Source organism: Cibotium barometz, chromosome 40 (genome assembly GCF_041138505.1).
Source record: "Cibotium barometz isolate CiBa-2024 chromosome 40, ASM4113850v1, whole genome shotgun sequence".
In the NCBI taxonomy this organism is placed as follows: domain Eukaryota; kingdom Viridiplantae; phylum Streptophyta; class Polypodiopsida; order Cyatheales; family Cibotiaceae; genus Cibotium; species Cibotium barometz.
The window spans coordinates 14,295,657-14,307,903 of NC_141085.1; the positions used below are offsets into that span (position 1 = coordinate 14,295,657).

Below are 12,247 nucleotides of genomic sequence, written 5' to 3' on the forward strand. Positions count from 1 at the left end.
TACAGACTTATGTTGTTGATATAGATTTATCTCTTCATCTAGTGCTATATGTTTTTCAATGTACAACCACCATGGACAATGATCTCTCTCAATACTAGAAATAGCCTGTGTATAGGTGTTAATAAGAATAAGAAAAAGTTACAGTTGACTATGGTATTACAAGAACTCAAAGGATACACACTTACTCTTTCTAATTGCAAGTCTTCATACATATATAATGGTGTATCATTGCAAGCCCATATGGTTGCTATAGCAGAGGTATGCTCTCAAGTGAACCCACACTCATAAGCTTAAGAAGCCACCTACTTATTACATAAGCTGATTTCAATAGGTGTCATAAATGATTAATTTAAGAGGTCAAGAAGTATATATGAAGCAGTTCACCTATAAATAACACATTGTATAGCCTTGCAAAGACTAGGATGATGCTCGATGTCATTGTTGAATCTAATGCTTCCTTGATGAGTCTTGAAAGTCTTTTTAAAGTACTATCTTCGATTGGTCATGACACACTCGGTGTACACATTGTCATTGGGAAGCCTTACTCTATCTGCATTATGTATGACATGCAACAAAGATATCCCCAATTCGAAAATTTGAAGCCAATAAACAAACGTGTGCAACCAATCTTGTATCTTCCTCTTGTCATTAGGTAAGTACTTCAAAAAAGTACATATAAGAGACTGGGAATTGTCAAGCATCTCCACAAGAAAGAATTTGTCTTTATCTTTGATGTAGACAGCAACAATCATGTTCAATTTTTCCTCTTTGACAATGTGGTTGCTTGGCTTATGCCAAGGCAAAGAAAGGACAGCACACCAGTAACACTTAGGATTGTGAAGATCTGCAAGCCTCGCATACTTTCATACTTTTCCTCTATACAACATCTCCACCTCTTATGACCTTTTCTCTGGCCTCGTATGTTTAGAATACTCTCATTACATCCCATGCCTAGTCTATTACATCGACAGCCACATTACTCATGCCACTTATGAACCTAGGAAGACAACTTGTAGAATAGGCCTTGTAGATAAGCAAGAGGCAAGCAACACAAGCAAAGAGTAGTAGCATTGGTGGAGAGGAAACTGAGAACGTTGGAGATCCACCAATAGACATTTTCAAACCAAAAGATGAGTTGACTCTCCATACATATCACAATGAAGATCCCTACTTGACCTAGCCATGCTAACATTTAAAATTGTGACATGAATTATATTTGCTTTTAATACAAGCATTGTAGATCTTGCTTTGGATGTTCAAAATTGGAAGCAACCCTCCACCATCATACGTGGAATTATGGAAGAGTTGAATATAATTTGTACTAAAAGCAAGGTGAAAGGGAAGATGGCGGATCATTGTGTTGAGCTAATATTTGATGACTTCTCATCTAATATTGTTGTAGAGGGTTGTTCCATAAATAAGATTCCATCTTGGAATAGGGTTGATGATAATCTATATATCTCGGTCTTTAAATTTTTTAACTTCTGTCTCTCTGATGCTGGCTTCTTTGCATGCCTATACACAATGGAGGGGGCTACAAAGATGGATCATTATGCCTCAATTCAAGGTTTTGTAGTGATGCATCGCCAGGTTGTGAAAGTGTACACAACTGGTGGAAAGCAAAAAGAGACTAATGGCAACAAAGTTAACCTTTCTACATAGAAGCTAATTTCATATAATACTTTATTTTCATTATCTTAATAAATGTGTAACACAAGTGACATGCTTATCTTATCTGCATTTGTACGCTCTTCTTCACCAAAAAATATATTCTCAATTTATAGTGATTAAGTTAAGAACTTGAACCTTGGAGAGGAACTTGATGTGGAGCATGAACTCATTCATGATATGTATGCATTTAGTTTTAATTATCTTTGTTTCTATCAAGAATTTGTTTAATTTTGAATTCATTTCAACATGTATGTACTTAGCTATCATTATCTTTATGTTCATCATGTAGTTTGATTTTGAATGATAATTTATTGAATCACTAGAGTTCCTCCTGAGGATTTGGTGAAAAGAAAGGACTCTTCTTGGAGAGGTGATTGCCAGAGAGACCAGAAGTTTTGCAAGTATATCGTTTCATTGTTCAGCAACCTGGAAATATTGTTGTGGATTTGTTCTCTGGAACTAGGACACCTGGTCTTACACAGTAGCATATATGAATTGCAATGTGATATTATTAGAGAAGGATAAGCGCATTTACGAATGCTTACTAGAACCCTACTCTGCTAAGGTCATAAGTAATTCCAAGCTTAAGTAAAGTTATTTCCACTAACGTGCATTGAAGTATAATTTTCTTAACTCACATATATATTTCTTTTGCAGATTTAGAACAAAGCCAAATAACCTAGAATACTATTGACGCCTTCTTATTTGGAACATTATTCATGTTTTGATTCTTGTGTTTGTTTATTTAGATTTAGAAGCTCCTCTTACACTTAGAGCTTCGAACATTATGGACATTATCTCAATTTTGCTATTGTGGACATTTGCTATGATTTAAGTAGATTTACGATCTTAAACATTGCTTATTTGTGAAGATATTGTCAATATTATTACATTTTATAACTTCATTTAATTTTATGAATTGATGAGCAAAAAGTGATACATGGTTTGTGAATTAATTTGTTGAATTCACTATTAACTTTGGAATGTTACTTAATACTTCTATTGGCATTGTCTCTTCTAGGCACTTCATGAAAGAGTATAATCAATTACAAAACTCAAATATCTACTCGCTCAATTTTTGCCATCCACTCGTATACAAGGCTGGTGCCAAAGAAATATTCTATGCGAGAACAAAGGATGTTGTTGAGCAGGGGATGCCAGCATTCGAAGTGATAGAGGCAACCCTCCTCTTCATATGATGCATTTATGAAAAAGGCAAACAACAAGAAGACATATCTTGCTTGCAAGCATATATATTTTGTGTTTTTTATGGTGCTTGGGAAAGAAGTAAATAACAGTATGCACATCCATCAAGCAAAAATAGCTCAACATGCTTTGAAGGACATGCTCACAAAAGCTATAAGGAGCTACACTTCCACTTCACGTTAGGCCAGAGTTCCTTTGCCTCCTTTTATGTTGTACTCCTTTTTGGTAGACCAGAAATACCTAGTATAGCACTATTTTGTGATGGTAGAAATACCAGCATAGGCATCTCCATGTGGTAGAAATTTAACTTTTTGAAGTTATCATGTAATGCTATGTGTCTCAGATTCTCCTAAAAGTAAAAAGTTAAAAAAAGGTAAGCCGAACGAACAAAAAAAGGTACACGCACAAGTTTGCCTATTATTGGTTTTATGCCATTAGTGTACTTGATACAAGATCCAAAATTATAATTTCCCATAGTTAAGGGACCCACCTTAACTATAGAAACTCTCTGGTCGGTCCAAAAAAGTGCATGCATAATCTTTCTCAAAGTGTTTAGAACTGTCTGAAACCCATTTTAGACAAGTTTCTCTAAAATCTTCAAAAATTAAAATCTAAAAATAATTTATAAAAAAAAACTTTCCAAAACATTTTCCTAGCTCTGAAACCATGTGAAATAATATACAGTTGCGATCTGGGCGCATAGATTTTGAGGAAACCACATCGACCCAAGTAGGCTCTTATCAATCTATCTTTATCTCGGGACCCTCTTTAAGAACGAGATTCAGTGTGTTACTTACAGGACTTAAGATTGTCAACAAGCACTGACACTTTCTCTAATCTAGAATCGATGGAAGGGATACCAGACCATGGGAGAGAAATCCCCACTCTCAACCAATAAATGCTAGACCTGCCACTAGCTTAATAGGCCGTATGACTAATTACTTTAGAGGCTTAGCTTTGACTGCAATCTCTACACTTAACCAAGTGTGGCATATCAATTTGGGGATGTGGGAGTGGATGTAAGATTCCTCCCTAGCCTCTCAAGATGTCCATCATATTCTCCTGTAATCAATCCCCTCTTAAGAAATATAAAAGATCTTGTTTCTGCCTATTTTGGCCTAGAGAGAGAAAATATTCTAGAGAGATATTATTCAGATTTTGAATATTTTTGGATGGAAAAATATCTCTTCTTATTAAAATAAGTTCCCCCGAAACAAAAGTTCAAAAAGATTTTCAAAAGGTGCATTAGAAATCAAGTATAATCTGTTCAAGAGGTCTTATCTTAAGGGTCCGGATTGTCAAAAAATTTTAAATTAAGATTTTGAGAGGTCAATCAGATTCATCCAAATGTGTGGAGAAGATAAGTAAAAGAAATAAAGAAAATCCTCCCAAAAATGAGTAGTGGACTAAGGACCAAAGAAATTATTAAAAAAATAATTTTTTGACATCTCACAATGGAAATTCTCCCCTTATGAAGGAGACGCCTACTTCACATATGTGGTGGAGTTTAAAATTATCAAAAATTGAGATATTTTATCTCTCCTCTCTCCTAATTCAAGTCTAGTTCTAAAAAGTAAGCTAAACTGACCTAAAAATGGTCAAAAATTGACCAAACTGATCTAGAAAATTCTAGAATCAGTTTGCTTGGTTAGAAGCTCACTTTTTTCTTTAAATAGAAGCCTCTCCCTTTGTTGAAGCTTAATAGTGTTTTACGCACTGTTACTCTACTCCTACCTTGAGATACCTGGTCCTACTCTCACTCTTTATTAATTTAAAAGAGTAATCCCCATCGTTGTGTATTCTAAAAGTGTCATTTTCATTCATGCATAAAAAGATGCATATTGATTTTTTTTATAAAAGAGTAATTTTTAATAGAATTAATTTCTATGCATCACTATTAAGTATGGCTAGTACTATTGCTACGTGTCCTCCTCGCAAGCACTCCCGGAGACCTGCCAGAAAACACTTTACCCAAGTGGACCAGATGCATATTGATTATTTTTTATTATAAAAGAGTGATTTTTAATAGAATTAAATTCTATGCATAGAAAGATGCATATTGATTATTATTTTTAATTATAAAAGAGTGATTTTTAATAGAATTGAATTCTATGCATAAGAAGAAGCATATTGATTATTTTTTAATTATAAAAGAATAATTTTTAATAGAATTAAATTCTATGCATAAAAAGATGCATATTGATTATTTTTTTATTATAAAAGAGTGATTTTTAATAGAATTAAATTCTATGCATAAGAAGATGCATATTGATTATTTTTTATTATAAAAGAGTGATTTTTAATAGAATTAAATTCTATGCATAAAAAGATGCATATTAATTATTTTTTTATTATAAAAGAGTGATTTTTAAAGGAATTAAATTTTAAGCATAGAAAGATGCATATTGATTATTATTTTTATTATAAAAAAGTAATTTTTAATAGAATTAAATTCTATGCATAGAAAGATGCATATTGATTTTTTTAATTATAACAGAGTGATTTTTAATAGAATTAAATTCTATGTATAAAAGATGCATATTGATTATTTTTTAATTATAAAAGAGTGATTTTTAATAGAATTAAATTCTATGCATAGAAAGATGTATATTGATTATTTTTTTATTATAAAAGAGTGATTGTAGAATTAAATTCTATGTATAAAAAGATGCATATTGATTATTTTTTATTATAAAAGAATGATTTTCAATAGAATTAAATTCTATGTATAGAAAGATACATATTGATTATTTTTTTTCATTACAAAAGTGTTAGTTTCATCTAAATAGAGTTTATGTATAAATAGATGCATAAAAGAATATATTTTTTTATTATAAAAGTGTTACTTTCATCAAAATGAATTTTATGCATAAATAGATGCATAAAATTTTTTTTATTATTATAAAAGTGTTACTTTCATCAAAATAAATTTTATGGATTTAATCAATGTTTGAATGGGATTAAGAGATTACCATGCATTGCTTGTTCTCTTGATTAGTATAGTATAAAAAAAATATTTTTTTATTATAAAAGTGTTACTTTCATCAAAATGGATTTTTATGCATAGATAGATGCATAAAAGAATATTTTTATTATAAAAGTGTTACTTTCATTAAAATAGATTTTTATGCATAAAAGAAATTTTTTTATTGCAAAAGTGTTCCTTTCACTAATATTGATTTTTATGCATAAAATGATGCATAAAAGATTTTTTTTTATTACAAAAGTGTTGCTTTCACCAATATTGATTTTTATACATAAAATTTTTTTTATCAAATAAGAGTTTACTTTAACCCTATGTTTAAATCCCATGAATATTGAAAAAATGAATAAGTAAATACTCAATAAAAAAAATTATACCGTTTTATATTCTTTAGGATGGTAATGAGAAAATTCAAAAAAACTATCGAAGTCGAAATTTAGATAAATGACTAATTTATTCCTCATAGAAATTCGTGTTTAGTTTTGAATTCAGCAAAGTAGTAATTGATATATTACCCTTCGATAAAGATAGTTCAGAGAGAACCTTTCCAGACTCAAACCCTGAATCAGACTATAACCAAGACGTAACTCCTTCGTCAGTTTTAAGAAATGACGATGTGACCAGCTCAATAATCTACACTCAAATCACCCACCGAATTTGAAACTAAGTTAAGACCTTTGATTTTGATCTGAGGATCAAGAATTCAGAATTCGAGGAATTCTGCTTGGGAATCCAGACCTGTAATCGAGAAGTCTTGGGATACGGAATTAAGATATACTCACTGTATTGAAAAAAAATCAAAACTGAAAACTTGCATAGAAAAAGGACTGTCTTAAGCCAGAATGCTGGAGGGAGCATTTGATATATGTGTGTTCTAAGGGAAGTTCAGTTGCAACAGCTGGCGGGGAGTGTTCAAAGAATGGCTCATGCGACAAAAACTTGCCCAGGTCTTGACCAGCCTGGGTATGGTGTAAAATGGTGTGTGGAGAGACGGAAAAAACTCTCACTTGTAGTAAGAGTAGCACGATCCACGTGTAGCTCAATCCAATGGGATTTGCATCCCTGTCGGAGCTAGGGATTCGACCCGTACCGGTGCACAAGAGCTTATCCACAAATGGAGAGAATGCTCATGGCTACCATCACTTGACACTAGACTAAGCATACACACAAGCTCAACTTGTCCTCATTCCTACACACCCCTTCATTCACAAATACAAGCAAGAGGAATACAATCACTATGCACTCAAGCAAAGAGAAAGACCTCACTCCACTCCTATCTTCCTACAAGCATGCACACATTCAAGCATCAAGCTTCCATGAAAGCTTCAAATCAATCCATGTACTCAAAAATAAAATACTAAAAGCATGCATAAGAGTAAAATGATTAGAGAAGAGGATGAGAAAGACTCATGACATTGCTAATGATTCAATGAAGAGATTTACCTCATACAATAATGTAGATGGGGTGAGAGAAGAGTCTTCACCTCTATGGAGAAGAGGGAGAGTAGGTCTCTCAAAGGAGCTCTTGCATGAACTAAGCCCAAAGTGTGTCTAAGCTCTCAAATGAGCCACCTTTTATACAAAAATTCTAGAACTCCCATAAGTCCCCATGTGGGATTATTATCAAACCCTCTCCCACATTCATCTACAAAGTGGAACTCTTTTCAAGAGCCCTAAGTATCGTTTTTGTTGCATCCTGGTATTGATCTTCATTTGCATGAAACACTCCCCCCTTCCTATTTTGCGCACGTCCTCGAGCGCGGTAGTAGCAAGAGCTGCAACAAAAACAATTGATACATTGAAGTCTTTTATTGAAAAGAAAAGAAAAGAAAAGAAAAATCAGCAATGATAATTTTCACACGTGAGCATACAAGTGCAGGGCTGATTAAAGTTTTAATGAGTACTAAAATAGATGAGTAAAGACTAGTGAAAGTGAGACTTAAGTGGTAGATAATGCTATGCAAAGGCAAGTGTCTTTGTACACCTCCGGTTATGACCGCAGTCTCAATGTCCTATCAGTATGTAAGTTACTCCTAAGTGGCAACCCTACTCCTAAGTATGAGCAAAGGTGATTGGAGCTCTCTCTTGCTGTTTTTTTTTTTTTTGGATATATGTGTAGAAGGTGATAAAGATTAAGGTTCTATCCCCATGAGACCCGAGCAATGGCCAAGAGACCTCCGCCAAGAGAATCTAAAGACCGCTAAGTATCTCAAGGGCGACAGACCCTTTTTCTTTCTTTTATGACCTAAGGAGTACCCCTTGAAGATGAGGGCATCGGTTTCGAGGGCCCATAGTGTACCCCCGAGTCCTACCAACATCTATCAAGGCGATAGATTCCTCAAAGGTCCTCTTCTGAAGCTTCTAGACATCAGTGTTCACCCCATGGAAACCAAGGCATCGGCCCCAAGGTGCTGAGACATCCCCAGGTCCTACCAAGCACTTCGCATGGCGGTAGACACTTCATGTCGCAATTCACCTTGTATATATATTTTTGTAGGGTATATTTTCATAAATTTTTATTACTCGTAGCACCTAGCTCATATCTAAGAGATAACTACCACTAGGGATAACTAATATACCTTGAAGACATAAGTACTTGGCATACTCCCTTGGTATATATCCTACACTGTCTTTGGATAGACATATCTTTTACTAAGTCTTCTAAGACTCTAGAATTCACTCACCGTATTTTAACTACAAATCAAAAACTCAAACCAGCCAATATTGTGTACATGCAAACCATATATTCGAAAGATAAGAGCACAAAAAGAAGTAGAGATCAAGATTTGAATACACCTGTTGTAGTGCCCTGTTGATGTTGTTCGTTTGCAATGAGGCATTGCTGATTTTGGTGCAGATTGCTCCTCCTTGATCTTTGTAAGCGTAGCATGTCTCCCCCCTTCCTAATTTGTGTGCACGATAGGTGGACTATTGGGGCGTGTTTGATGCTCTTTTAAGCTGAGATCTCTGCAAAAAGTTTTATTAACAAAAAGGAAAACAAAGGAATAAAATTTGTTAGTGGTGCCAATCACCGAATATAGCCGAGGGGAAAAAACCCAATGGGAGAAAAGTGCCCTGGCTTGTCGTTCTTATTGTGGAGTCGTTGAACTTACTCTTGCGCTGGTAGTGGAGATCATCTCAAAAAGAATATAATTCTCTAAAGGCATAAGGAACCACACTATACAAACATTGATCTACCAAAGAGCTTCATTTGTAGTGTTAATGCCTTATCTTTGGTTTTAGGTATGTCCTTCTTGAGTGGAAATTTTATCAATTGTCTTGGAATTTGAGCAAGATAAGGGGATTTAGGCTTTGAATTGCTAGAATCTATGCTCAAATGAGACTCCTTTGGAGTTGGATGGGTCTTAAGTACACCAGTTGATGGTTGAATTATGTAACAAGGAGAAATTGGGACAACAGGTGTTTCAATACATGTTTTAGGAAGATCAACACAAGTAGTTTTGTAGGTGCTATCACAGCCACCTTTCCTTTCTTGAAGAGTTTGTGTTGATTTCTTTTGCACCCACTGGTATGGAAAATCAAGGGTGGCTTTTGGCATCTTTTGGAAACAATCTTTTATCCCTGCCAAAGCATGGCATTTTGGAAGCCAAATTGCTGGTGCACCCTCATAATAGCCTTGTGCTTTAAGAACCCGTTTTGGGACCCATCGAGTAACAATCCGAGGTTTGGGCTTGGAAATGATGTGCTTCGTAAGAGGCTTAGCAACTGGACTAGATGGTACAAGTTTGTACGCATCTTTGGGTAGCCACATTGATAATTCCTTCTTGCCCGGCCTTCTTTGAGCAGCAACTAGAGTAGTTGGAACATGCCAGCCATGGCCCTCACTTGAGTACTCATCAATTATCCACATCATTTGTTTTGGAGCTTGTGTCTCTTTCTTATCAGCATCATTAACAAATTTGAGTGTTAAATTCTCAACTGAGACTTCCTCGACATGCATAGCTGTTGTTTTGGATGTATCCCTATAGTACAAATGATCTAAAAGGGCACGTGGTTGTAACATTCGTATAGGTATAATGTCATATCCATCTGAGTCACAAAATTGAATTGGCTTCGGTAAAGCACATGTCGATAATGTTGCAAGGACATGACTCCATTCTAATGGATCAATTAAATGCTCAGGGAAGGGTTGTGGAATGTATGCCTCGTCTGATACACTTCGATTACCCTTAAGTCTCTCAGTATTGAAACCCCTACATGAGGCTCCACACATCCATAGATCTTCTCGCCCATCTGACAATGTAACTCTTGAGCCCTCAGATGAAGCAGAATCAAACTCATCTATTGGAGATCTTGTTACATCACGATATGAGTGATTCCTTAGGTTGACCCTTGTGATGACAGAATCATGTCGGAGGTACAAGTAATTGTATCCCCAATCTTGTATCATTTTAAATTGTCGCATGAATGGTCTACCCAATATCACTTCGTAGTTTGGATGTTTTCCAAAATCCACTACTGCAAAGGTATGCTCATATTCAATCCCACATGTGGTGACCAATATGTTCTCAAGCAGCCCAAGGGGATGTTCTAAGCTTCCATCTGCTAGCTGCAAGCGCATCCTGGTACTCCTAATAGCTGGTTTGCCCCATTTTTCCCAAATGGACCGTGTTACAATGCCCACTCCTGCTCCACTATCAAGTATTGCAGTTGAAGATACTTTTCGCACTTCTAATGGGAGGGTAGCATTTCCCTGATCGTCTTCACAAAATTTTCCTACTTTGTTGATAGGAACTGGCATTACATGCTTTGTCTCAGGGTGTATAGTACACTCATGGTGACCCTTTTGTAGCAATACCCGCTCTGACAAACATGTGGCAATATCATTCCACAACTCAGGTTTAAGCTTTATCAATTCAAGCAAAGGTAAGTTACAAGCCACTGGTGCAGACAAAATAGCTTGCACCATACTCATATCCTTCTCCTTTGTCAACCTTTTATGCATGGAGGGTATCCTCAAGGTTTGAGAACAGTTCTCATATTCTCCCAGATAGGATGGTAAGGTTTTCATTGTATGCTTACTTCTAGGAGAAACAATTGTTTGAACTTCCTCCTGGATGCTTGGGTGTCTAAATTTGTTTTCCGAGTCTCTGGTAAAATCCACCTCAGAGAATGGAGGCGAACTAACAGAAGACATGTTTTCATTTATTTTCTCATTTACAGCGGCCCACATGTCATTTGCCATGTCCTCATTAGCATCAATAATTTCATCATTGCATGGGAAGACAAGGCTGGGTGATGGCAGAATTTCTTCTTTCAATGGAGTGTCAATTGGTGCAGACCTTTCGCTTTGAGCTTGTGAAATGAATTCACTTTTCATTTCTCGACTTGATGACACTTCTGGTATGGTTTCTAATGTTGGCTTAAGAGAGGCTGGGCCACGAGGAATAGGTGGTGGTGGTTCCTCAAGTATTGACTGAGCTTCCCTAATGAGTTGCTGATGTACAGCTAAATTGATCTTCTGCTCACGAGGGTTTGGGTATTCTTGAAGCTTTTTGGGTAGCTCAGATAAAGCTGCAATGCGACTTCTATGAGCATCAATGATGGCCTCTAGAGTCTCATTCACTTTATCCACAAAAACAGAACCCCCAGAACTATCCTCAGTCGTACTAGCCTTATCTTGTTTAACACTAGGCTCAGGTTGAGGTTGATGTTCCTCACGCACTTCCTGGGATGTAAAAGTTTTATCCCGTATGTTTTGTTTAGAGGTCTCCTGAGAACTAGTGGATGTACTTTTAGTTTGTTTGTTTCGGTTCTTCTTTCTCCTAGTGGTTTTTTTTCTATTGGACTGTAGGGTCTTGTCCACTAGATTTGTCTTTGCGTCCCTAGTTCGAGGTGTCTCATCAGTCTGTATTTCAGCGTTTCGTGTTTGTGATCTAGTCATGACTCTAAGTGGCACGACATCCTCATTCTCAGATGAAGGTGGGGATGGAACTGTACCTACAAGGTTGAGTGAAACCTTTGGTTGAGAGGTGCCTTCCTCATGTGGTTTCAGCAGACAGTCTTTTGGGAAGCGTTCTACACAACACCCTAGACAATATCTTTCGATTGGTGGAAACTGTTGTACTGTTGTATTTGATCTAGATGCTTGCCTTGAGCGATGTGGACAATCACGAGCCCAATGGGGTTCTCCACACTCATAACAGGGGCCCATTGGTTTGGCCTCTACTTTCCTTGGCTGCCATTGACCTGAGGGGCCTGGAGTCCTAGGTTGGTAGCCGCCTAGCAACATTAAAGAGTTTTGTTCCCCTGGTTGAGTCTCCAGTGTTTGGCTTGGGTATGCGGGACTTTCAATGATATTTTCTTTGGATGAATATGATACATATTCTTCTTCCACATAGCCTGGGTTTACCAATTCTCTACACA

At 36.0% G+C, this 12,247-nt stretch overlaps 1 protein-coding gene across 3 annotated transcripts in view; it reads right to left on the reverse strand.

The window, feature by feature from the left end:
* The window catches only part of LOC147615231 (pentatricopeptide repeat-containing protein At4g13650-like), a 34,715-nt gene that overhangs the window by 994 nt on the left and 21,474 nt on the right, over positions 1 to 12,247 (reverse strand). The window contains exon 3 of one of the 3 annotated variants that reach the window (XM_086779288.1): positions 7,313 to 7,635. The exons of 1 other annotated variant lie outside the window; for it this stretch is intronic. In XM_086779288.1, coding sequence (XP_086635414.1) covers positions 7,502 to 7,635 — 134 coding nt within the window. In that variant the 3' untranslated portion in view covers positions 7,313 to 7,501. Of the gene's footprint in view, positions 1 to 7,312; positions 7,636 to 12,247 lie in introns of those variants that run through there. One more of the 3 variants, XM_086779285.1, reaches the window with a different exon arrangement.